Source organism: Sturnus vulgaris, chromosome 8 (genome assembly GCF_052056855.1).
Source record: "Sturnus vulgaris isolate bStuVul1 chromosome 8, bStuVul1.hap1, whole genome shotgun sequence".
Lineage (NCBI taxonomy): Eukaryota > Metazoa > Chordata > Aves > Passeriformes > Sturnidae > Sturnus > Sturnus vulgaris.
In genome coordinates this window covers 12050417-12077888 of record NC_142250.1, presented here as the reverse complement: position 1 = coordinate 12077888, position 27472 = coordinate 12050417, and the positions used below count along the sequence as shown (strand labels likewise).

General features: G+C 40.1%; 1 protein-coding gene across 5 annotated transcripts in view; it reads left to right on the top strand.

The window, feature by feature from the left end:
- The window catches only part of GHITM (growth hormone inducible transmembrane protein), a 47344-nt gene extending 21693 nt beyond the window's left edge, over positions 1-25651 (top strand). Inside the window, exons 2-11 of one of the 5 annotated variants that reach the window (XM_088168849.1) lie at positions 12016-12077; positions 14076-14147; positions 16942-17101; positions 18648-18747; positions 18946-19057; positions 20298-20439; positions 21431-21539; positions 22626-22814; positions 23384-23555; positions 24440-25651. In XM_088168849.1, coding sequence (XP_088024975.1) covers positions 16973-17101; positions 18648-18747; positions 18946-19057; positions 20298-20439; positions 21431-21539; positions 22626-22814; positions 23384-23555; positions 24440-24527 — 1041 coding nt within the window. In that variant the 5' untranslated portion in view covers positions 12016-12077; positions 14076-14147; positions 16942-16972 and the 3' untranslated portion in view covers positions 24528-25651. Of the gene's footprint in view, positions 1-12015; positions 12078-13455; positions 13747-14075; positions 14148-15472; positions 15616-16941; positions 17102-18647; positions 18748-18945; positions 19058-20297; positions 20440-21430; positions 21540-22625; positions 22815-23383; positions 23556-24439 lie in introns of those variants that run through there. The other 4 variants (XM_088168851.1, XM_088168850.1, XM_088168848.1 and 1 more) reach the window with 4 other exon arrangements.
- Positions 25652-27472: the final 1821 nt, after the last annotated feature.

The window sequence follows — 27472 nt, the reverse complement described above, 5'->3', positions numbered from 1 at the left end:
CTCAGCATATTGAAAAGCAACCTACTTAGCAGCTTACCTTCCCCCTCAGACACTGAAAGAATAAAAATAAATCTAGAAAGACATTTAATTCTGACACCTAATGGCATGCCAGAACCAGGCACACACTATATACCTGATAAAGCAACAGCCACAATTGGGTGAAGGGGATGGGTCTCGAAATGAAGGTTATTTTAATGCTCTTGTTGTTGCAGAACATCACAAAATATTAACAGGGACCAGTAAAGAAGCAGTATCACTTCCACCAGGAAAATGAAAACCAAGTTCATTGCACAGTCATATGACTCTCATGAAGGGCTTAATAGAGATTCCCTTTACTGCTGGATCATGCTATAAATAAGCAGATGGTGGTGATTTTGGGTCCAGATTATTGGATTTACATACAAAATGTCTTTGGATAGCAGGAAGAAGGATGAATAGCTTTAAATTAAATAATAAAAGCATACTGTATTTAAAAAAAAATAAAGGAAAAAGATGGAAGCAAGAGCAACAATACTATCAGTATGAAAAGCTCAAAGCCTGCAGTTCTGGCAATGTTTTAAAGCTGAGTGAGATAATACATAGTTAAGATTACTCAAATACAATAAATTGAAAAATCAGTGGAGTCTTGCTGATTTGTAGCAATAGAGTTTTGATCCTATGCTCTTACAATTTTATTTTCAAGTTAAGACTTCAAATACATTAATTTAAAAATATTTAATAAGCTCTAGCCATAAGCCTATTTTAGATGGTTCTGGTTACACAGCTTGCATCTGAAGCTTTCTGTAAGTAATATTTGGTTTTAACCTACTTTTCAATCAAGCTGGTGGAAACCTGTCTTGATTTACACCTTCAGAAGGATTTGTCCCATAAGATCACTCCTGCCTGCTGCTGTAATATGATCCTGCCCCATCTCTTACAGCTCCTAAAAGCACTCACAAATGGAAAAACTCATGACAGTGTTGCCTACTTGATTGACTTCAGTCCTGAGCAGCAGTGTTTTCATACAAAGAGCTTTATGCCAATGAAAAACCATGTTATGTTGATGCCTTTTGTTTCTCTGGATCAATTGTATCTAGTGTGGATGTCTCCTGGATTCTTTTACATCTAGATACTGATGCAGTTTTGTAGAAATATTCAGTATGCAGTATTTGAGAGCAGCATGGGCAAAACCACATGGAGCATTTGCCCTGGAGCTCATGGACCCGTCCAGCTGCCCTTGAAGGACAAAATGATCCTCCAAGAGGGACAAATGGGAAGGCAGCCACACAACTGAGACAGGATAACCCTGCCCAGCATCCCTCTGCAGCTCATGGCTAAATACCACATGTTGTTGTAGAGGAAGGTTGCTTGCAGCAGCTTATGTTCTCACACAGAAGATAAAACTACTTTTCCTGCTGAAAATGTCCTCCAAAGCATGAGCCTTGTGACCTCATGAGAAGGGACAGTGTTCCCTACAACTGCTGTTTTCATTTGGGTAGTTAAATTCCAAATGAATGTAAACTACTGGAGGGAAGCAGAGAAGCTGGAGTTTGTCCAGGAAAATATTGGCATGTAATAATTGCAAGTAAGCTTGTGTTTACTTCTCTGGGAATGGTTCATGAAATCCATGGACAGGCTTTGCCCTAGCCATAGCTTAAATGCAGCTGTCTCGGGGGAAATATGGGGGTTATTTAATAGTGCCCAGCAATGACACAAAACAACTTAGGGCAGGAAGAGAAGGCACCATATTAAATTAAAACTGCACAAAGCAAAATTTAGGGAGACAGAATGTAATTACCCAACTTGGACCCTGGCCAAGGCACTGATGCTAACACCTTTATTATTTAAAAAAAAGGAAAAATGCCATGAGAACCAGGAAAATAAAAAAGAGAGAGGACCTTGCTTTTAGTCTCTTTTCTGAAAGATGGCACCTCAAGTAGCACAGTACCCGTTAGCACTATGCCAGGGTATTGATTCAGTACCTACTAAGAAAGAAGGCCACCCACTGAAGAACATGCATAATTAAAGGTAAAAAATGAGCTGCTTTCTCTGTGAAATACAGAGCTCTCATAGCAGTGTTTCTGCAGGAATACACCATCGGGGGAAAAAAAATAGTTTGCACTTCACCTCCAAGGAATTTCGCAAAGGTCAAGCACTAGAGCCAGCTGGATGCATTATTTAGTGACTTGGCCATTTTATTACTGAATATTTCATTGGGTTTGCTTTTACAGTCAACTATTTCTGTTCATGTTAAAAGAAGTTATCACTAAATCCCATGGTTTTTTTGTGGTAGGCAGTGAGACAGAGGCAGCCAAAGGAAACAAATATAACCAGTTGTCCTTGATGTTCAGCAGCTTCCAGCTCCTTTAGGTTCCATTAGCAGTTCCCACCTTCCAGTGATTTTCTCAGTTATTCTAGGAGATTGCAAAAGAAATCAGGATCCTTCTTGCTGCCCAGCAGGGTTCCACAGAATTACTCCAATTACACCATGAGGTTCTGATAATACATCATCAAGTACTTGCAAGGTTCCATGGGCACAAGGGAATATGGAAAGGGAGAAAAGAAGCAGAAGGCAGAGGTGCTGTGGTGGGAGCAGAATTTTGTACTCTCTGTGCAAACCAGAGACACACAGACTGGAAGTGACCCATCCATCTACAACAGTAATGATTTCAGCCATGGAGTCAGGTTCAATCTGGATGTAGCCATTTACCCTTTACATACTGGGTGTCTTCCTAAAGGAAAATCCAGAGATTTCACCTTGATCAGGATTTCCACAATAGATTGTGAAATCATTTGAGATTTTGGGATCCATGCTGTAAAGAAGTCCTTTTCAGGCTGAAATTCAGTAAACCTGTGTAAGATGGTTACTCAAATACATTTTCACCAGTCCATTGTGCCATTTTGCTGAATGGGTAGATCTCCAGTTTTAGGAAAACAGATGCAGAAGGTTTAGATAGCCTATGTAAAAGTTGCACATTGGCATTTATTTAATGTTCAAAAATATGGCACTATTTATCTCCATTCCTTGCATGTTTGTTCGGTTTGGGTTGGGTTTTTTTTTGCTACTAGGATATTTCAACCTTCCTGGGTGCATGCTAAATTATTTGTAAGATCAAAACTGCAGAGCAGAGCCTGCCTTTTATTAATAAATACCATTAAGTACATTATCTAGTTATGCTAAGTCTTCATGGGCAGCAGCTTCTACTGGATAGCTTTTCTATATAATATGCCCTTCAGAGCCTGTGCATTTACCAATATGATTTTATGGGTATCTGTAGTAAGCTGGAACATTTTAGATTAATAAATTACATAGCAGCATTATTATGTGCAAGTTGTGTTTGCTCCACAGTTACAGCTGAGAATGACTTTCCACTGTAAACCCAAAAACCACAGCTGCATTTATATAATCGGAAAAGCTCTATCCACTTCAAGTAAGTAAAAAGTCATTATACAGGACAGGAGTATAAGAGGCTCTGTCTTCCTTGGGCCTCATCTTAAATGCAGAAGTCTACACTGAGTTGAAGGAATTTCAGAATATAGCAAATACAGCCAGAAAATATCACAATATCTGAAGAGAAAATTGTGAAATTAAAAGTACTTTTTGCAAACATAGATTTGCATGGGTCCTGCATAAGCAGGTTCTTAATATCATTAAGAACTCTTGTTTGAAAAACCACTGCATGTTTTCAATATTTATGATTTATCATGGATGAAAGGTGTTTCTATTCACAAGACAATTTCTCAACTTTTGCTAGCTCTTATTTTGATCAGTGCTGAGCATTTTTCAGAATCTTTACCTGTGATGTCTGCATGAAAAGAAACATAAACTTTTAATCAATCTTCTTTGCATACAGTCTTCCTTTGTTAATGAGTAGAAAAGGCAAGAATGCTTTTCTCTTAATCATATAATAATTTCACTAATTCCAGTCTTCTTAGTGATCATACTACAAACCACAAAAATATGTACTTTAAATTTCTTATGAGACAAAGAGAATACTGTATGTGATCTTCATTAAGATCCCAGGCGCTACCCATTATGATGAAGGATCATTAAAAAAGGAGTGAATATGTTTGTAACCTTCTTGGCCAGTAGCACACAATTACCGCATGTGTATAAAAAGAAAAATAATTATCTGGTGTTGTGGCCAGAGATATGGATGCACACAGTGAGTCAGGATCCATTTTACAAGTTGTCATTGCTCTGCTTGGAGCTTGGACATGCAGAGGTTTCTGACAGCCAGAGGGAAAAAGGAAACCTTGGTTCACAGCTCTGAAATGGGATAACTTAGCTGGAGCTTCATCCACAGTGGAGACTCACTCCAGTTCTCCACAGTGTCTCTGCTGTGGAGCTATTCTGCCACACCAAAAGACAGTGTGCAGGAAGCTCCCCAGCTATCAGGACTGTTCATCCCATGGTAGCACATGAAGGGCTGATAGTCCCAAAACTGTAATTTCCTCATCTTGGCACCAAACTATCCTCCAACAGGCTCCAGCAAAGCCATCCACAGGGGACTGAGCTTTGAACCATAGCGAGCCACTCCTGCTGCTATGTGGGATGGCCACAACATGGCCCCTGAACTACAGAAACAATGCTTTTATAAAGCTCCTATGTAAGAAGACAGTGACAAAAATAATACTCAACATTCATATATTGGGATTGCTGTAGAGGCCTCTTCAAGATTTTTTTTTTTTAATTCAGTTCTTTCACAAAAGGACTCGACGCAAAAAGGTCACATTTTGTTGAAGAGGTACCATCTTGGAAAAGGAGATAGATGAGGGTACAGCCACATTCACACTTGTGAATGATTGGGTTGGCATCATGCTCAGTATTTAGAGGGAAGAAGGAGGAATGGAGGGATCTTTGGAATGATGGTGTTTGTCTTCCCAAGTAACTGCTGGGTGTGATGGAGCCCTGCTTCCCGGGGGATAGCTGATTACCTGCTTGCCCATGGAAGTGTTAAACTTATTCCATGGCTTGACTTTCCCTATTAAATTGCCTATATCTCAGTCGATGAGTTTTCCAGCTTTTATCCATCTGATTATTTCCCCAATCCTGCCATTGCAGAAGCAGGTGAGTGGCTGTGTGGGGCTTGGCTGCTGGCTGGGGTTAAACCAGGACAAGGTTACTCCCTACCCAAAGAATAGCCCTGATTCAGCTAAAATCGTCACTCCCATAAAAGAGGAAAATACTAGCTTTTCTCTTTTTTCTTGGGATTTTGTTATTACTATTGATTTAATAATCACCTTTCCAGATACTGTGGTGACAAGAAAAAAAATGACAAAGGAGGTAGATAATAGGTAGTATTCAGTCCAGGATTTATCTGATTTTTTCAGTCTGTTGTAGAGTGATGAAGCAAGATAATAGTACTGACTTCAGTGCAACCCACTGTAATAGGGTGGAGAGTCAGAGCCAGTAACCTTCTCATGGTAGCTCTAGTAAGTACTCCAGTATTTACTAAAAGAGGTAATTCCTCCTCCTTGTCCTCTTTCTGGTATTTTGTATCTTTTAGTTATGAACAAAAAATGTAAAGGGTTTGGTTGTCTTATTTTCCCAAAAGGAATGATTCTATAGAAAACATCTATTACTGCTTACTCTTTAACTAGATGTTATTCCCAAGTGCTGTGTAATCATTAAGTGAGCTTTAATTTAACAAGTGTGCTGCTCTTAGCACATTTTCACTTATGTAGTAGTAAATTAAGTATAACAGATTGTAACTGTTCTCCATCATTTAGCAATAAGTAAATCTTCCCATAAATATCTTTAAAACTAAACCAAGGTATTTTTATGGCACTTGCTCACCACTCATTCTTACTTCTCATCACAGCTTAAACAATATCCATTTCAAATTAAAGATTATTTTTCCTGCTGAGGTTCCAAATTTCAGTTCATTTGCTTTCTGGTTACTGGGAAGGAAACTGCACCACCTGAGGTACGTCTCACTTGGCCACCTCTGGTAGATGAGCAATGCTTTGAGACCAGGGATGGGAACACTTCAGTGGCCTAAGTGAATTCGCTGGATCAATGAGGCATCACTGCATTTCCACAATGATTTCTTTCAGTGTCTCATAGTTTCACACATTTATATCACAGATTTTGCTTTGGCAGTCAGTAATCAGCAGCAAGTTTCTGAATGACTACAATGCTAAGGGCCAAATCCCAAAAAAACAGTAACCAAACCAGGACCTGGTATTTAGAGGAGCTCTCACCTTTTCATCTGCAGCCTTCTGAGTTTGTATGTTAAGTCAAGCTTCTATGCTTGTGTCTAAAGGGGGAAAACTCCTGAAAGACTGTCCTTATGTGACACTTCTCTGACTGCTGTCTATACAGACAGGGAATGACCATGATTAATTAGAATAGCTACTGAAGTAATTTATTGAGAACAATGATGATATTTAACTTGAATATTGTTTTCTCCAGGGCTTAGCCCTGATCCTTTAGAATTGTGCACTTCAAAGGGGAAAAAATGGATCTGGCAGTTACATTTATGCTAGACTGACATTGCTGGTTTGCTGCCAAAGAGGCATATCACAGAGGCACCAGCTGAGGGATCTCAGCCACTGAACCTTGGTGCTAGCCTTACAAGAAATCACTTCAATGGTGACATGGAATATTTCTGTCCATTTTGTCCTTAAAGTTACAGAAATGGCATCCCAAGATAAGTTAAATCACAGCTTTCTCATATAGGTACATGACCCTTCAGAATCAAACATGCCATCAGCTTGTTTCACATTTCACAGCCTCAAGCAAAGTCCTGAGGATGAAAATTTTGCTCAGAAAAATCCTACTCTAGCCTCACTCTCTTATTGTCCCCTGCATATCACAGACCTCTTCACAAAGGACATTACCCTTTCAGTGGAGTTTTCCATATTGTGGCTTTGTTTGTTTTTTTAAGGGCAAAACCAAACATGACATTAAAAATAACTGTTACTCTTCTGACCTCAGGGAAAAAAAAAATGGGCCTGCATTTTTAAAAAAATTGAATTTTCATTTGAAAATGGTTAAACCATAATGGCCTTTTGTCAGTATTCTCACTCAGAAATGTTCTGATTCTTTGACACGTCTTTCAGTTCATGGGGATTTCGGTCTCTAGCAGAAACCAGCAGAGAACAAAATAGCTAAAAGAGGCTAGCGGAATTTGAGTTGCAGAGGGGTGTTACATTAATTATTTTTCCAGTGAACCCATATGTTCTTCTAAATATACAAAATTATTGCATTAGATGGGTAATAATCAGTGATTTCTCTCAGTAGTTTTACCTGAATTGTGAGATAGAATTGTTCCCTGGAAGCTAATTTTCACTTGGCAAAAGGAAATACATTCATCTAGTCATGCAACTGCAAAAGCAAAACAGAACAGGAATTCGTCCAGCATTTTCAGCAGTTCCATTTTTTAACATGTAGAAACTTATCTTTCCCTATATATGCATCATCAAAACAAAGTCTTGCTTTTGAAATTTGGGAATTTTTTTGAGGGAGGGTGTTTTGGAAGTGGCCCACTGTCATAAAAAATGCAATAAATATTGCTGTAGTTAAAACCTGGATTTCTGTCTGGGCAATACAGAACAGTCCACTCTTCTTAAGGATTTTATTTTGTCAATCCATGTTATTTAGACTTTTATCATTTCAGTTCTTATGCTATTCTGAAGACGAAGGGAAATATTTGTAGAGCATCGTATTTTTTCAAATGTAAACATTTTTCATTTGTAAACAGAACTTTTAGAGTCTGCAGAGAAAGGCATGTGTGAGCAAGTCTAATACAAGTTATTTTACTCCTGCCATATCCATAAGGTAACCTTGTTCTCTTTTCATGTGATGCCTCTGTTATTTTGTCCCAGTGTAAACTGTGTCAGCAGAGGTTTGATGTGTGTGTGTTATGTTTATGTGGCTCTTCTTAAAGTTATAAAAGGGCAACTTCCTTAGGACAAACTTCTCTCAGTAGTGGTGCTTGTGTTAGAATATTTTGGGAGCATGTGCTTCCCTCTCAGTCTCCATTGAGAGCTATATGTCAGGGAGTGCTGCCAGCAGATAGCCCAGTCACTGCAGGTGTCCTGGTGATAACACTGTGCTATGACTCTGATTGTAAAGATATGAAATTTTCATCAGATATGTAATATTAAAAGCATGCTGGATAAATTATGAAAAGAAAAATGGAAAGTAGCTGAGTTGTTTAACACCTTAAATAAAAGGAGAAAAAAATAGGTGGATTGTGGATCAAAGAAGCCTAAAAAGCAAGTCTGTTTGCTCTTTTTTTATCAGATGTTACTCGGATCCTGGGGGGTTTCATTATCCAGATGGAAAGTACAGGGCTTGTTTGTCAGAGTGCCGAGGCTTACACTGAAATGACAGCCTGGTCTGCAATCCCTCGGGATGGTGTGGGCAGAGCCATGGGCAGAGGTGAGCTCAGTGATGCTTCACCTTTGGCTGGGATCCTTGGAAACTCTGGCAGCACAGGTTCAAAACTTCACACTGTGTTTCCTCAGCCCTTCATTGAGAACAGGGCCTTTGACTGCAAAGCCCTTTTGCCAGCCTTTGATTCCCTGTCTGCACCATGTGGCTGCTATCAGTTTACAAATAAAGAAAAATTAAAATTGGTTTATGAACTGTTATTATTATAACCGAGTTCTGCTATTAGCTAGGTCTAAATGTTTTCATATATTCCACACCTCTGTTGCCCTTTGAGATTTTTAACTGTTGTTTTCTTGTACATTAATAATTTCCTTGTATAATTGTTCCCAAGAGAATGAGCTGAAAGAATTATGAATTAATTTGCATCTTTTAATGTACTAATAAACTTTGCAAGTAGAAAATTTCACTCCATCCAGGTGGAAACCAATCACTTTAAATCAAAGCTTACTGAATTTCAAATAGTTTTTGTTTTTTTTCAAGAAGTTGCAGAAGAACAGTGCTCTGCATGTTAAAAATAATTAGAAAGCACAAACAGCAATTTCAGACAAAGCCCTGGGTCATTTTTTTGCTGCAGCATAGAGTTCACAGGCACTTAGGAAAATGAGTATTTGTTGTATTTAAACAAAATGAATAGCAATTTCTTGGAGGTTGAGAGGTCTCAGGCTGTAAATGTAGATTTCACTCTTTCATTGAAAAGTATTTTTAAACTGTTTTAGCGTTCTTTATTGTCTGATGTAAATAAATAATTCATGGTATAGCCTCTAAAACAGGGTTCAAGAAAAAGAAATGTCCTTTTATGTACAATTTATTCAAATAGAATCTTGAGTGAAAAAAATATTCTCTCTCATGTATTTATTTATAACCAAACAATGTCAGGTCCTTGTTCACCAAAGCACTCATCTTCATTTATCTCTGAGCACTTGAGAAACCAAAGCTCTTCTCCTAAGTAACTAAAGAAAGAAGGTCTGAGCATCTACTCTAAGTTTAATACATGAGAGTGCTACTCACATAGTTACTCACAAGCTTAGACTATTTACTGAACTGGTGATTTGACATCCAGGTTTATTTACCTTCAAGTATTGTAGCCTTAGTAAATCTAGGAATAGAAATGCATTCCCCAAATGAGACATAAATTATATAATCAATGGAGAACATAGGTCTTGATGTCAAGCTTCTGATTTTGGAAGTTTATTTTAGTAGCTGATAAAGTTAAGCATTAACATTTGACAAGGCAAAAACCATTTGTTTAAATGACTATAAAACGAACAAATCCCAGCTGGTATGGGAAACAAGACACAGTGCAGAAGGGGAAGGGACTGATGAAGGACAGAAAGAAAGCAAGGATAAAACATGGCAGGTTTGGAAGCTGGCAGAAGAGTGTTGGAATTGTGACCAAGGGGAGGCCAAGGGAATGTCACAAGAGCTGAGAAAAGGACAGGTGGGGAAAGACCCAGAGTAAGAGGAAATGGGGGTGCCAGGCCAAACAAGGGGTACTGCTAATAAAGCAAAGGGAGCTGAGCCTCTTCCCTGAGCAAGCAGATGCAGATTAGAGGCACAACTTCATCAGGATTATTGATATGGCCATAAAGAACCAAACCTACAAAAAATGCTCAGTACAACCTGGGTGATGTTTCCTCTCAGGAAATAGAAAAACAAAGTAATTTCTAAAAATATGGCCTAAATATGAACAATCAAAAAACCGAATGCAGGAATTTTTCTGTAAACCTGGAGGTTTAGACTTTTTATCCCCCTGAGGGCTTTGAAGAGCATAAGCTTCTTTATCAACACAGCCTGAGAATGATGCTCCTTTCTTTAGCATGCCCAAGAAGGAAAATATTGTATTGACTGAAGAAACCCGCAACAGAAGCTGTTTCTCCCACAAAGCAACCAGGCATGCAGGTTTCCACATATTCTACCTGAAAGAGTTTTTCCTGTTGTAACTTTGAAGTTTGCAGATTGACTGCAAAGCAAACTTGTATGTGTGCTCAGAGCACTGTCATGAAAAGTACTGACGACAGCAGAACACCCTAGCAGTATGAAAATACACATTTAAAACAGTTGCTATTTTTATTCTTTGAGATGTGTTGTTTGATTTTTCAGTCTGTTGCAGAGATTGCAAACAGATGCATTGTTTGTTTTCCATTCTTAAATGATTTTTTATACAAATGTATATAAAAACTAATTTTTTTAATGTCTATGTCTGCCAGGATGGCTTCATTTTATTTTAGCAAGAGATAAAACATGTGAAATTCTTTATAGCAGACAACCTTTCTCCAATTCCAAACTGGAATTACTTTTGTTTAATGCAAATATATATGAAAGTCCTCAAAATATACAAGCTGCAGTACAAATTTTAGTGCAATGCTTTTTAAAACAAGCAAGGTGAAAACTTCATAACAGAAAGGAGGGAAGACACTTCAGAGCCAGCACAGTTCAGTACCACTGAAATGAGGCTGCTGTCTATTTGAGGTGTTTTGAGATCTGGCCAAATAATCCAAGACCCTGAAAATTATCACACCTGTCGAAAATATGGACACTGCTTCACTTCTGGGACTTCTCTTGCTCTTATTGCACAAATTCCTGCATGGAAGGACTTGTTCTTCCATGGTAAAGTAATACTCTATTTAACGGTGGTTTTTTCTTGCCATGCTTCAAGACAGTGATCATTACTGTCTCCCCAAATTCCCTCCACACTGTAATGTTTAATGATATCTCATCTAAAGTAAAAACATGGTGCCTAATGAATATGCATTTGTTACATGAATACCAGGAACAGATTAAGTCCAAAAGTCCCCTGTAATCTGCTGGGAGAGATATGTGGAGTGCTGGAGTCAGCACAGCCAGAAAACCTTCAATATATTTTTCTTCAGCTCTAATTTGAAAACTTCAATGGCAAAGTTTACCCTAAGGAGAAATGGTGCTAAGCACAGATTTATTTCTTTCCTGCTGATGAACACAGCCATGTGAACGACTGCGATGCTTTCTTCTTGCAGGAGGGTGCCAGAGCTGCCGAGTTAAAAGCTTAAGCTTCAAAATTGACATTGACCCTATTTATTAGCACAGTAATGGGCTTGTTGTAGCTCCCATGGCTTTCCAGGATTGCAGAGGGCTGTTTGTAAGTGTGGTTTTGCTGCCCAATGCAGGTGGCTGGCAAGGCAGGGTGCATGGTTGAAAATACATCTTGTGGAAGATGACTGCATTGCTCACGATCCTCACTTTCAGGGCAAGGCAGCAAAATCCCTTTAGAAACTATTTATCTCTAAGAACAGGCTGAATTCATTTTTTGAAAACACATGATGTTTCTCCTACAGGACTTGGGGAGCAGAGCTTGGATTAGTTCTTTTGAAGTCAGGCAGTCAGATCAGCTTTCCCCTTGGGCATGGCAGTGTGAGGCCACCACCCCTTTAAGCCCTGGCATCAGCAATGTCACTGCTGGGAACTAGCAGGGCTGGGAAGCAGATGAAGGGCTGTTCCTCACCTTGTTCTTGCCTGGAAGACAGGCAGGGCTTGAAGCCTGACTTCACACTTCCCTCAGGATACTCAAGTCCCCTCATAATGGCATTTTCGGATCCTGCAGAATTTCTAATTAGAAGTTAACCCTCTAATATCAAACTATATTTGATCTTCTCTAGAGAAATGTAAGATTTCCAACACATGCAAAACATGTTGAAAATGTGACCTATTGAAGAAAAAGGTAAGAAATTTTTATGTACAAATAAAAATTTTCAGTACAAGTTTTCCTGCTTATACTTTTGACTACTGAAGATTTGTTCACCTATTTTCAAAAAACAGTATCTTCATGAGGTTTCCTTTTTATTACTACTATTTTTGTTGCTTTGAAAATAACCTTTTTTACAACTTGTTACTGTTTTCCAAGTATCTCTTATTGGTGTATATCAGTCCTTAAAAAGCCCAAAGTGCTTCAGAGCTTTCAGGAATCATCAATACTTTGCAGACTAGTAGAATAGGTTGGCAGGGACCTCTGGAGATGATCTAGGCCAACCCTCCTGCATAAACAGGTTACTCAGGACTATGTCCAGTCAGCTTCTGAAAATCTCCATAGAAGGACTGTACAATGCTCTGAGCAGCCTGTCCCACTGTTCAACTACCCTTACAGTAAAAAATAAAAAAATCACTAAAAAAATTCTTACTTTAAAAAAAAAGTCTTATATTTCAGTTTAGGTCCATTGCCGATTGTCTTGTCACCAGAAATCACTGAGTCTGGCTCCTTTACTCCTTGCCATCAGATATTTATACACACTGATGAAGTATGGAGAGGGCTTACAGCTGGTCTGTGAGCCAGAGAGAGTTAACTGATACGGTTATTGCTGAAGGGAATTTTACCAATGCCATTGGTATGGAGACTGAGAAGAGAAGGTGAAGGAGAGAAGTGAGAAGAAATCTGCAGCTGGGAAAAGAATTTTTAGAAAAGTTTGGGAAAAACGGAGGTGGAGATGATTTTACACTTGTGAGCATTATGTTGATTTATTGTAACCAATGAATAAAGTGTAAACTTTGTAGAGGGTAAAAAAGACAGCATCATAAACGGATATTGTCCTTCGTGTGACAATGAAGTGCCCTAAGCCCTCTCTTCTGAAGGAGCAGCCCCACCTTTCCCAGCCCGTCCTTGGCAGCCAATCGCCCCTATGCAGTCTCTCCAGCCTGCATCGTTCTGCTCTCCAGCTGGAGAGCCCCAGCCTGTGCTGGTGGATGGGGCTGCTCCTCACCAGGTGCAGGGCTCTGCACTTCCCTTTGCTGACGTGCATGACACTCCTGTTTGCCCAATTCTCCGGCCAGTCGACTCCCCTGGATGGCAGCACAGCCACGCGGTGCAGCACCCACCCCTGTGAGTCCTGTACCACTGCAAACCTGAGAGCCCCTCTGTGCCATCATCCGGGCCCTTTCAAAGGCACTGAACAGCACCCGGTCAGGTGGGGGATGCACACAGCATTTGAACACAGTCCCATGAAGGAGCAGGGCTTTGGAGTTAAAAAGCCAGTTTTTATTTGGCTGCCACCTCCCCGCCAAGCCTCTGTGTCCTGCTGTTATCCCTGCTCTTGCTGGCAGGAGCCCCAAGTGCTGCAAAAGCACAGCTCGGCAGCCCCGCAGCATTCCCGGGTGGCACAGGGACCGAAGCCATCGCCATCCTGCCCCAAAGAGAGGTGCAGGGGCACTCCCACACAGGATCCAACCTGCAGCTTCCACCTGAGAAACTCCTCGGGCATCAGAGGCCACTGCTGCCCAGCTCACACATGGATTTGGCCAGTAGAGCATTCCCAGGTGCTCCCCATCGAGGAGAAAAGGAGTATCTCTTAGGAGGCAAATTTCTGTGAGACGACTTCAATAGCTGAGTTTGCTGCAAGGTGGGCCCTGTGTAGATTTGGGTTGCTTCTTACAAAATTATCTATTTAAGAAACAGTTTGGGGAAAAGCTGGGATGAGTACCTTATTTGAAAGTCTCAAGAGAGTTCTTTACATGATTATATGCGGTAGTAAAAGAGGTAACTTTGACTCCTTGCATAAATTATTACTATTAATAACTTAATTATAAATTTAAATATTAATTATTATAATGAATCCTTTAGTACCTAACAATTAGAGAGTGTTACAAACTCTGAAATAAGCACTACAAGTCTCTAAATAAACAACATATTCATGGCCTGAAACTGACTTTTTTTTTCCTTGCATTGTAGGAGACCTCAATACAATAGACATCAAAGCTCTGGATTTTCACTTACTCCAACAGAAAGCAAACAATTGTCAGAGTAAGTAAGAATCAAATCTCAAACCCCAGTAGGTCTGGCCTCCTCTGATAGAATTTCCACCCATCACATATTCTTCTGCTTCATTCTTCTAAATTCAAATTCTTCCTCAAGATCTTATATGCTGGTGCACTTTCAGACCTCTTCCATATCTGATCTCTCTCATCTTGACTTTCATTTTGTGAACCAGCAGGTCACTGTATTGCTTTTCTTATAGTTTAAACAAGGAGGCTCTGAGATACAGAAAGGCTAATCTCATAATTCTCGAAAGCGTATCTGTAACTCTCATTCTTTTTCTGACCTAATTCTATATTCAATACATCTTTTTTATTATATTTGTCTTTAATCCTGCGCAGGACTCTTCACAGTCTCTTTTACTTGGCAGTGAAGAAACATGGCCACATGTAGTGTTAAGGCTGAAAAAAACTACAGAGCTGTGGCTGGAGTAGAGCTGGGAAGGGGCTCCCAAAGCAAAATCTGGTATCAATTTGAGGATTTGATAGTCCAGGGAAGCGCTGCTCTGTCCTTCCTAAGGCTCAGTTTAGGATTAGAGTAAAACTTGGAAGAAATCTCAGAGCTCCATTTGGAGTGAGGCTGGAAGGAAGCTGCCAGCTGAGAAATAGTTTAGCCCAGACCGGAATGTTTAGCCCTGGGAAGGGCTGTGGAGCGCCCCTGCAAGGCTGGGATTAGAGTTGACAGCATCCACTTTTGTACTTTACACACACAACCCCGGTTCTTGTGCTCATCTGGCCTGTGAGCTCCAGCCTTAAAGCATGTACTATATCCACAAGGAAGAGAGATGTAACTCCGAAGAGGTTACAGAGGGGGAGATTTACCTCCCGCTGCTAGAGTGCTGTGCTTTAAGGGAAGGAAGCGCAAAGGTCCGGAGCTTTCTGAGGTGGCAGAAGCCGTGAGGTGGGTGCAGGCACCGCCAGCGGGCCGGCACTGGAACGCTGTGCTCCTGAACAGCCGCATCCATTGGACTGGCACTGGAACGCTGTGCTCCTGAACACCCCCCTTTCCCACCGTGCCGATACTCTGCTGTATTCCCGCATTAATCCCCGGCTATTCCCGCAGCACTGTAACGCTGTACTCCTACCCTACCGTACTCCTACCCTACCGTACCAACACTTTGCTGTATTCCCACATTAATCGCCGTCCACTCCCGCGGCACGGAGCGGGCGCAGCCCCGCCTCGGGACCAGCCCCGCGCGCGCCCCCTGCCGGCGCGCCCTCACCGCGCGCCTCCAAAACCGTCGCTGCCCCGGTCAAAGATGGCGGCCGCGCGCGCGTCACCGCCGCGCCGGCCAATGGCGCCCGCGGGCCCGGTGGTCACGTGGGGGGAGCGAGCCAGTCGCGGGGACACGCAGGGCGGCTTGACGTCACTTCCGCTGCCGGGGCCGGGCCCACTGCAGCGGCGGAGCGGGGCGGAACGCGCAGGAGGCGGCGGGGACCGCGCGGGGCCGGGACAGGTGCGGGGCAGGTGTTGGGCCGGATTGAGGCCGGGGCCGATGTTGGGACCGAAAGTGGGAGAGGGTCCGACCCGGCCCGAGCTGAGGCGGGCGCCGGTCGCCGCCCTGCCGAGACTGGGAGGGGTTTGTGCGCGCTGTGGTGCGGCAGTGACTCCCCAGCGCTGCGTTACGCTACTGCCAGTTAATATGTGGGAATGTTCTGTTTTTAGCTTTCGGCTCTCTGCCCTCCTTACTCTTGATAAAGCGCTTGAAGTTACCTTGCCAGTTTCCAAAAAGGAAAGTAAAAGTCACGGAGTTGGCCCTCTCAGTTCCTGCAGACCTCGTCATCCCCTGGGAGGGCTCCGTTTAGTAGCACACTCACGATGTACCTCGTAAAGTGCTTCCCGTTACAAGAGCCGCATTTCGTAACTGCGCTGCAGAGCAAAGTGACTTTCTAGCAGCAGGATTGTTATCTTCTCTGTCACTCCTCTGTGATTAATGCGAGCTGTCCAGTGCTGTGCGTGCTTGTTTCTCACTCGTATTTAAACCTGCCTTTCTTTAGAATACTCTTAGCTTATATCGGTCACTGCACACGTAAGGTATGACCGGTCATGTGAAAAAAGGCGCTGATATGAGGGGTTGTATGCAATTGTAATTAAAGTACATTAAAGTGACTCCAAGGCCTTGGGGATTTTTGTATGATATGCACCATTAGTGGCAGTGAGCTGGCAATTTTCAGCGGAACTCACAGGCTGGTCCTGCTGGTGTCCATTTATCTGTGAGTGGTGTCACTGTTTTCTGATCAGAATTGTATCTGAACCTGCGTTCTGGGCTGTGACCTTGACTGAATGCTGTGCCTGTAAAGCTCATCAGTTCTTTAAAAGATGGCTTAAAATCTTTCTCTGACTATTTTTCCGTCATACATATTGTGCTGTTTGCCCATTTGGTTTATAGTTATATGGAGTTTTAAGTAAATTAGGAGAGCAGAGTACCCATGCAGTGTTGTGTGTCAAAACAAAGGTTAGTTGCCAAAGTAACTCAAACATAAGTACATAAAGAGTCTTAATTTAATTTATGCATATGAAAAGTGGTGTTCCTGTTTTCGAGTAAATTGTGAGAGAGAAGTCTGTGATAAATACAGGTAAAGCAAAATTAAACTGTGTTTAAGAAGGTTTTACCTCCTATTACAGTACTTGTGATAATACTGTTTTTACTAAAGATTTTCTTTGGTCAGTTGGTTTGGGATATTTTTATTAGTTCTGTTGTAGTTGAGAATAAGTAGTAAGTGTGCCTTGTCTTAAAACCATGTAACAAAACAGCAAAATACGTTTTCTTGTGCATTTGCAGGAGCACAGTGTGTTAAGTTATCTCAGCAACCATGCTGGCTGCCAGGCTGGTGTGCCTGAGGGCCCTGCCATGCCAGACCATCCGCCCCACCATCACTCAGGCTTCCCCAGCCTTGAGGAGCTCCAGTATAAAAGCATACAGGCTGTGGCAGCCTAGCCAGGTAAGGTAATTCTCCTTCTGTTGGCCCTGACTGCACATATTTTAAAGGGTTGAGTGTATTGCCAAAAGAATCACTTAGCGTGGAGTACCTGATGTGCTGACCCTTCTGCTTGTTTGAGGTCCCTGCTCTAATTTGCTGAAGGAAGAATGTTGTTGAGTCAAAACACAGGGGTTTTGGCGCAGTTGAAATGAAGTCTTCTGTTTCAATGACTGACTTGTGTCTTGAAAGTAATGGGCAAAAGAGCTCAAAAGAAGTAGTTAGAGATGGACGGGCCTTACTAGGTAAGGTAGGAGGAATAGAAATTCTTGTCCTGCTTCCCTGTTCCCAAGTTAGAGTCTTAAATGTAACATTAAAATAAACACTTCCTTTTCAATTATTTTAGTCCCAATATGTGTTGAGAGCTGTAATCTCAGTTAGAGCCATTTCTGAGCTGTGGCAGGGCAATCACAGATCTAACCAGCATTTTTAAAAACCGGACTGTCATTATCCTGAGACACTGTTTACTCTTCATTGAGAGAGGATTTTGCAGACCTGCAGCTCAGAGCTGTTAGGGGCTGTTGTTGCTCTTTTGTGATCTTGATGAAAGTGCTAGTGGCAAATTCTTCACTTCCTTTGTATTTTCCTCTTAAGCATTCTAAGTTTGTAGGTACATGATGCATTTTTTGTGTGTGTGAGTTTTCTGGTGTTGGGCTGGATTTCATTGGCTGCCAAACACAACCAAACTGAAGGGCTCTGGTAGACCCCTTGAATTGTAGTGCTCTAATGGCTGATGAGAGTAATGCTTGTAAGTTCTGTATTTTAGTGTTGAAACAAATTCACAGCTTGATGTGAGTCTTTGACTGCTCAGATGCAATTTTAATTTAAAATTCCCTGTAAAAAATGATCAGAAAACTTAAGAAGTTGTTTTTGAACTTAAATATGAGTGTATTCTATGTTGCTCTTCCAACTTACTAAAATTTTGAGAAGCGTAATTACTTGGAGTTTGTTGACCTTAAAAATTTTGAGTTTCTAGGCCTTCATTCAAGGTTTTTTCTATAAATCAAGGTTAGATTTGAAAGCAAAAAAATTTGTGCTGCTTTTCCAGCTTTAGTGTCTTTAGTGTTCCAGCTTTAGTAAAATGTAAGTATTGTGCAAGATTTTTTTTGTATTGAAGTGTTCCCACAAAGAGTGTTGTTTTGGTGTAGAAAGCAAAATACTTTTTTACAAAACAAAAAAGTAACAATAATGTTTTTGTATTTAAGAAGGAGGCTTGTGGCAGTCTTTAGTACAGTGGGATTAGAGTAGAAGAAATGCAGTCTGAAAATTACAGCTTCTAGAATTCACTGCATTGGTTCTGTACTTCTATAATATGTGAATGTTTCTCACAAAGGTTCCTAAACCTTAACGTTCACTTATTTTCCTTGAGCACAGTTGCTTCGTATATATGAAGGTAAGCACAGATTAATAAGAGATTAATTAACAATTTTAAGTGTAGCAAGTAAGTTGATAAGACTATCTTCTATTTTATTTCATTAAATATTTGTTATGTTATTTCTGAATCTAACAGAGTTATGCCACCAGAGCAAGAACGGGTGCAAGGCGTGGAAAACTTGGCCAGGAAGTGAAAGAAGCAGCATTTGAGCCATCTGCAGACGCTGCACTTAAAGGTAGAGGAGCTCTGCTTTAAATACTGAGAATCTTTGAACCTTAACTGGTGGTGAACTGACTTGAAATTAAGTGAGGCTTTTAGAAGGAGGGGTAAATGGAGCAGCTATTGCAGACACATCAAAATTCCCATGAGGATGTTGTTAACTGTCCAAGAAGAAGCATCAGTGAGAGTGGGTGGTTTTTACTTCTTTCCACAGCTGATCGCCTGGGGAAGTTCGTTGTTGCTGGAGGGGCTGCTGTTGGCCTGGGAGCCCTCTGCTACTATGGAATGGGCATGTCCAGTGAGATTGGAGCTATCGAAAGGGCTGCGTAAGTAGGATGGCTTCCTTCTTCAATGAGGCACATCTCCTCTTTATCTGTCTCTTCTTTAGCTGCCATCACCTAGTGTACACTTATGTTTTTCTAAGCTCTGAAGAGTAAACCTCAACCTATGCCCCTGCAGGTTTTTAAAGCAAAATTAGAATTATTCAGCCTTAAATAGATAGTAACCCGAGTGAGTTTGTTTTGTTAAATCTAGTGTGAAGAGTATATAAACTTGTCTTAAGAGGTGTGCTCCAGATAACTTAGGAGGTGTGGTCTTCTGAAAAGCACTGCTAAGACCAGTTTCCCTGGTGTTCTTATGAGACTGTTCATTAAACTTTAATACAGCTGTTTAAAAAGTCTCAATTAAACAGCGTATCTTGGCAAAAGCTTTGATCTAATAACTGTGTTCTTAAAACTTCAGTGAATTGCTTCTTGGTCAAAAGGAAAACGCTGGCTGATGGCAAGACTGTACAGTTAGACTTGAAAGATGGGTAATAATAACCATGGACTTGGGAGCAATGTTTGTTGTGGACATTTTGCTTTATTTTGCATTTGTATTTAGAAGTGGCAGTCTGCATTTATACTGAACATGTGCTGTTTGTGTTTATGAGAAGCTTGTAGCAGACAGAGCTATGTGTAATTTTTTTCTGCACAACACTTAAGTAACAGGTCAAAAGTGTGAATTGGGTAAAAATGTGTGCACTATGTTTAGTCCTAGCAGAGAAAGTTTTCTGCAAAGGATACTGCAGAAAGTCACTTATGTCTACGTCTGTTGCTATTGTTAGAGCTCTCAAAATGACGTTTGTGTCCTGCGGTGTCAGATAGCCATGTGCACTGTGACTCAGCGATTTGTGAGCTGCTTAGTGCCAGTACACGTTCTGTAGACCTTTTACCTGAAGCCAGGTTGATATATACACACCCCATTCCCTTATGTTTTCTGTAGTTAAAAGCATTCATTACTCTGTTTTCCATGCATGGTTTCTACTTAGAATTGAGTTATAATTAGCATTATTTGTAATTTTCAGTATTTCTACTGAGTTAACGTTAGATTAAATCAGCAAGATTGACAAGTTCAGTCCCCATTGTAAAGTAAACTCATGGCAGAAGTTGCTAGACCACATCACTGTTATGAAACCTCCCTTATATCCATGGCTATGAATGCACTTAACAGCTTGAATGTGTTTTTAGCTGCTCTCCATTCCAAACCTGGTAACTGCACAGCTCTGTATGACTGCTTATTTTTCAGTATTTGGCCACAGTATGTGAAGGACAGAATTCAGTCTACCTACATGTACTTTGCGGGCAGCATTGGCATGACAGCTCTGTCTGCTGCAGCAGTGAGCAGATCTCCTGCATTCATGAACCTCATGACAAAGGGCTCCTGGCTGGTAAGCTTTATTATAAAAATAAAAGTATTTGCTGAGAAATGCCCCCAAATTATGATTATGATTGATATATAAAAAAAAAAAAAAAAGATAAATGTAAACTACTTGGTGGAAGTAAGGCAAAACTTAACCTACCTTAGTGTCATTATCCATAAAGGTATCCTGATAGTTTGTGATGTAAGATTTGGTCATTCTAGTCATGTTCTAACATGTTTTTTCTATACTGCTTTGATGATTTGTCAAAGACAAACTATGTGAGCAAAAGAATGCTATGGCATCCTTACCAGCTGTATATGTGCAAGTAAGAACTTCCTAGAAATAGCTACCTAAAGCTAATGGCACAGTTTCTGTTGCTGTCTGTAAATAGAAACTGAGGTCCCTTTGCATTCTTACTCCTCCCTGTGCTCTCCCATGTAGCACTTTGAAAGCTTAGTAGGTATTTATTGTCTGTTGAGTGGAGTGAAACAATGCCAACACACGACACAACTTAGGGAGATGAATTTGATAAAGCATCATTGGTGATAAAAGTTGTACACTTCTCACCAGTCTGGTAGGTGTTGAATGATTCTGCTGGGAACTATGAGTAAGAAGAGACACTGAGGTTAAAAAATAATTGGTAGCAAAACCCTGTAAACTTAAGTGTTAGTTTTGGGTGGAGAAATGTACAAGAAAAGCTAACACATTTCAGGTACCTTAATGAGAGTGAGGGGCAGAACCATAGGTTTTCCTTTTCCTACTTTACACAGCCAGGAGAGTTGCCAACTTAATTGTTAAGTTTGCATTTCTAGAAAACTGAGTAAAAATAAATTAAAATTATTGCAAGGTAAGATCTGCAAAGATTTGACTGTAACTTTACAGGAGTAAAGTCAATGAATACTCCAGTTGTGAATTAGGTTGCTGTTTTCAGAATCAGTGTTGACTCTTAGACTAGGAGATTAGAACACAGACCATATGTCCATATGCTAACTTGAGCTCTGTAATGCTCTTTCTTCAGGCAATTGGTGCCACTTTTGCAGCCATGATTGGTGCTGGAATGTTGGTCAGGACCATATCCTATGAAAATAATCCAGTAGCTAAACATGCAGCATGGATGATGCATTCAGGTATGTGGTTTTAGTGTTTGTTGTAGAGATGTCTGTGCTTCAGTGTGACCAGATGCTTGGTTTAACAAAACTCTGACTTTAAAGTAAATTTTTATTGACTGCTCTAGGGGGAGTTGAGATTTTTCAGAGATCATCAAAAACACCTAAATGTCAGGGAAAGGTGTCTTAAGTGTCCTCTAGTGTTTTTCATAGTCTTCTAAAAGTCATGCTCAATTTAAACTTGAGGTATGTGTACTCCACGTTGAATAGAACTAGATGGTTTCATGGCTGCTTTGGTTTTGTGACGTCCACTTCTACACGTGCACTTGCCTACATTAACCATTATTCAGCTGTGCAGAACAGGAGGTATTTGAAAGCCTGATTAGAAAAAAAGAGATTTTAGTATTAGTTTACTTTTGAGATGTGTGTCCCTCAGGTGTTTAAGCTGTTAGTACAGATCAATTTCTCACTAATCATGCCTACTTCAAATAACAATGGCTCTCGTTTTTCAAAACTGTTTTGCCAGAAATATTTTATAGTTCAGAAAACACATGTGGATGCTGGGCACTGAAATCATATTTGCTTCTCCAGAGCTAACATGTCTACCAAGAAGAAGTTATGTTTATTGTAGTGATTGTTATTAAGTGAAACAACCTAATGAGATATTAATGGGCTAGATACATGTTTCCTACAAGCCTCTAGCAAAAAAATCTGACTTACTTCCCTAACTAATTGTTGGATCAGAAATCTGTCCTGTTTTTCAGTGTTGCGTGCTCCTAGTGCTATTATGTAGTTGATCAGTCCATGTTAAATATCTCTTCTTACCAGCTCTGTTCTGAGCCAATCAATATGTTGACTTTTGTTAGTCTTTTTTTTCCCAAGATGAGTTCCCTAAAGTATTCTAGTGCTAAATAAAAATACATTGTGGAATTTAAGGTTGCTAATTTATTGTGCTCCCTTCTAGATAAGAGCACAATCAAGTACATTGGTGTTTTTTTAGGTGTGGATTAGTTTGAGCCATGCATCTGACTGTGGAGATGGAAAAATCAAGTGGGTTTGGCATGTGGTGTTCCAAGTCTTTCATGTGTTCTGTTTTGCTTTGCCTAGGTGTCATGGGTGCAGTGGTGGCTCCTCTGGCCTTCCTTGGTGGTCCTCTGCTCATCAGAGCTGCTTGGTACACTGCTGGAATTGTTGGGGGGCTCTCAACTGTGGCCATGTGTGCTCCGAGTGAAAAATTCCTGAACATGGGAGGACCGCTTGGCATAGGCTTAGGCTTTGTTATTGCTTCTTCAATCGGTAAGATACTGTTTCAATACTGTCCTATAAAGTAGGTTGTGAACTGAAGTTACCGTGGTGCAGCTCGCAGTCAGTTGCATGCTGGTCTGCCCAGTGAAGATTTGCCTGTAATATAGCCCTTGCAACTCCAGCACAGCAGAAAATATTCTGTCATATTTGTTCTTGAAAACAAATATGAAGTTACGGTTCTGACAGATGTTAGTCTGACAAACGGCCAGTAGGGGTGCCTTATATTTTAGATACTGCCAGTGAGCAGGGAAAGGCATTAAATGTGGTCTTAGTTCTTGATCCACTTGTTTTCCTTCATGTGTTTTAGTCATTGTTGTAGTCACAGGTACTTTCACCTGAAGAAAAATGCACAGTTCCCTGGGGTGTTCAAAATGAATGGATCAGGTTGTGTATGTGACATCTTCAGTGTCCATGGCAAAGCTCTTGGTATCAAACACACACCACAAATTGAGAATTGAACACTTACTGAAAAGTGTGTGCTCCAGTGACTGGTGTGTGACCTGACTCAGAATAGCAGATACACACAGTTTCCTTTAACACTGTTGCACATTCCTCTCCAGGGTCCATGTTCTTGCCTCCCACCTCTGCTTTTGGCGCTGGCTTGTATTCAGTGGCGGTCTATGGTGGCCTGGTGCTGTTTGGCATGTTCCTGCTCTATGATACACAGCTGGTGGTCAAACGGGCTGAAACTCTGCCTGTCTATGGAGTGGCCAAATACGACCCCATCAATGCGTAAGTGTTCTCTGTTAGCACAGCTCATCTCAGTGGCTGTGTGCAGTCACCTCCTAACTGAGAGATTTTCCTCTTTAACTCAAAACTAAGCTATGTTAAACCATGTCACTGGGTAAGAATTTGCCTCAAATTAGATTGAAGCATGCTTTAAAAATAGCCTTTTGTTTATTGTTTGAAAGTGTATTGCTGTTAAATGTGAAGAATCACAGGGTTTGAAAACAACAGTGAGAAAATAGCTACTGAAGTTAAAATTGTAATCATGAAGATTGTGAGAAACACAATTGAATGTGTGGTGTCATATGCCTGCAGCAATACATTCTAAAATGTATTTTTGTTTTCTAAAGCATTGCTGGCAGAATTTATAGCTGCTTTCTGAAAATAACTGTCAGTATGAGTTGAAACAAAAAAAGTTAATCTTCCCATAGTCATTTAATATTTATTAGTCTTTGTCACTAAATAAAAAAGCTGCAATGGTATGATAGATAGGGAAGGAAGCATTGACTCTCAGTAAAGACCAAGTCTGACTAACAAATAGCTTTCTTGTAAATGTCTATCTGATCCTGGGTGAATTCTTACCTCATTGGTTCTGTTCTAGTCTAATTAGCGTAATACTGAGCTTCTTAAGAATTCTTGGAGATAAACAGATCAAAGTTCAGTGTAAAAGCAGAGGCTCCTGTATGGGAGTAGTATACTATCGGTTAGGATTTCTATAAACAGTTCTTGCTGGCAGAGCTGGTAGAGCAAAATACCTGTGTTCTTTGAGGATAGTCACAGCTGAGTTTTGTAAAGATAGTTCATGCAGGCTCTTAAAATGAAGTATGATAGTGTGAAGCACCAAATAATTGTCTGTTCAGCAGGAGTAACTGTGATTTCTTGTGTCCTAGATGCCTGGGTATCTACACCGATACACTGAACATCTTCATCCGAGTGGCCACCATGCTTGCAGGTGGTGGAGGTGGCAGGAAAAAGTAAACAGAGACTCACCTTTGCAACTGTCTGACAGCCTACCTAGTGCACATATTAAATAAACATTCATGGTTTAAGCAGTAATGCTCCAAGTGAGAATTTTAAAGCATTTCAGCATATTGGTTCAGTGCAATGTGATTCAGTCTTAGTTTTTCTTCAAACACTTTCCAGCTCTGTGTTTAAAATAGTCTGAACTGCTTCTAATTGTAAATTATTTTGGGAAAGTAAATTATTTTTAATATATGAATGAAATAGTCCTACCTACTTTTTAAGTTTGATGGCAGTTCAACTCTACTTTCTTTTTTTTTTTTTTTACCGTTGTTGCATACTAAAGGAAGTAATTTTTGAACTGGTATCCCATAGGCAAGCTACTTCATGAAATGCCGCTTAGATGCATCAATTTTCAGTTAAGTTTCATAAATGTTATTTTAGTGACGTCTTCAGAATAACTGAATAAATTGCATATGCCCCTAAATGCAATCATGACTGTGACCTGGGCAGAAATTTCAGAAAAGTTTAAGCAGGATTTGACAGGTTGGCTGACCAAAAAATATAAAGGAGACAAGATGTGGGAACTATGCAGCATTTGTCCTGTATGAACTTCAGTCTCCTTCTGGAGTACACATGAGAATTACTTGCTTTAATGTTGACTGGCTATAATAGCTAGCTTATTTTGATACTAGATTTATAAAACTGTTGAATGGCAATATAGCTGTGTCTTTCTTCTGGTGGCTAAATTCCTGGACTGCAGATGAAGGTCTGTCCAGAAGAGCTGCTAGTGGTCATCTCTTGGAAGCTTGTGCAATTGACACAGAAACTGGGAATTGAGGATGGTATACTGTAAACCCCAGGACCATAAATTTGCCATAGTGTTATGTGATTTAGTCTGTTTAACTCTTCCTCAAATTGGTATGTTAAACTTGATCTAAAAGGAATGTTCCCTAACAATGAAATTGATTTAACAGTAAGAAATTTATACTTTCCAGACTCTGTTGTTATTTGTTGGAATAAAAGGGGAGTTCTTGGGCCCTGAAAATTTTGGCCTAATGTCAGCAGCTCATATTTTCAGTTTCTGGCAAATATGTTATGTTTATGTATTGACCTATGAACAATAAAATTCTAGTCTCACAGGTTGACTACTCTCACTTTTCCCCATGTTAAGAAATACTTTAGTACCCCTGCACTAACAGCTTGGTGAAGAGTACTTACTATAAAATTTTTTTGGTTATGGTTACAATTTCCTTTGTAAGAGAATATGTTCCTCTGTAAAAAAATCTGTGAAGATGATTCTCAGTTTCACTGGCTAGCATGGCTAGCACCTTTTTTGGGAGATGTTTCCCAGCTGGAAGAGAACTGGCTACGCTATAAGTGGTTCTGTTGGTGTCACCTGTTGGCCACTTACTGCAGCCACTGCTGCTTTTATGTCTGTCACACACTGTAGTATTTTTTGACTCCTTAAACAGAGGGAAGAAAGATTGGATTGTGAAGAACCTTGTTGCAGCTCCTTTGTGCCCAAAGATTACAAGGCACAATCTAGTTCCTGGCACTATTTCTGCTGAAGGGACATTTGTAGTTCTTAGAAGGAAGACATTTTTGGATCATGTCAGTTGTAAGTAGCCTGTTCAAAGAGTCTTATCTTTTAAGGCAATTTGGTACCCTTAATTTCTTCATACTTTTACTGTAGCCAAACACAGCAGTGTGCTTGTCCTCAATTTGAAATGTACAGGGAACAGTCTTAAAATTCTGACATTCGTGCTTGTTACAAAAGAGAAAAAGATCTTTTGTCTAGATTGTGAGGCTGAAGTTTTAGAGGTTGACTGTGAACTAAGGGAGGAATTCTGGACTGTTTGGAATAGTGAGGTATAGAAACCAACACACTGCTTATGGGAGGTGTTTGCATGGCAAGTGAGACCAACAGGAAATCTAATAACCTTTTGAGAAATAGTCCTGAAGAAACATGAGCATCACTTGTGTTCAGTCTTGTGGAAAGGTGTGACTTGGCTTCTGTGGATGAGATCACAGCACTAGTGATATTTTCCTGCTCTTGGTCTCCAAAGAAAAAAAAAATTGAGTTGTTCCTTTACATTTGAAATCTTAAATCAAAAATGAAGACACATCTTAAGACAGCTCTGATTTGATGGGAGATGAAAATCTGAAGCCAGCCCTACTGTCAGTGACACCTGACAGAGCTACTTAACAATCATAAAATTCTGTGGGATTTTTTGCAGGTCCAGGCGTGACTTATCAATATGTAAATTCAATTTGGCTAAAAATTCCCCACCTTCTACAGTAGTTCTTTATTATGTGAGCCAAAGGACTTTAAAGACAAACATTGTGTTTAATCCACAATTTAATTAAATTCTGATCTTTGCTACTGATTATAGCTGGTTTCTACAGATTTTCATGACGTTTCAAGTAATTCTCCTTTGAAATCATGATCTAAATAAGCAGCTACTAATGTTTACTAATTTACTTCAGTTTTATCAAGAATATAAGCCAATTATTTTCCTAAGGAGTCTTCTTCACCATCAGCTAGTATAATTAAGAAGGCCGGATTCGACTGACACACATATTTTAAGTTTGCATAGCAGAATGCAACATGAAATTTAGATCTCACCTAATGAAATTATTGAATGCAATTAGCTTTGCAATTTTCATCCATCTTGCCCCACCTCAAATGCTGCTGAAAGCTGTCAGGTAGTATGCCCTTACCTTCATAAAAACTTTGTAATAAATCACCTATAACACAGTAACAGGGCATGCAACTTGATCCCAAGACAAAGATTATACCTTCCTATTCCTTATGTCATTAAAGAATAGAACTTTTTTTTTAACTCTTCAATATTTGAAAGTAATTCAGGAATACAGCATAATTTTACTTGAACTTCAGTTTATAGCAAACTTGGAATTTAGAAATTGTTGCCATAAGTTCACTTCAAATTTTGAAATAG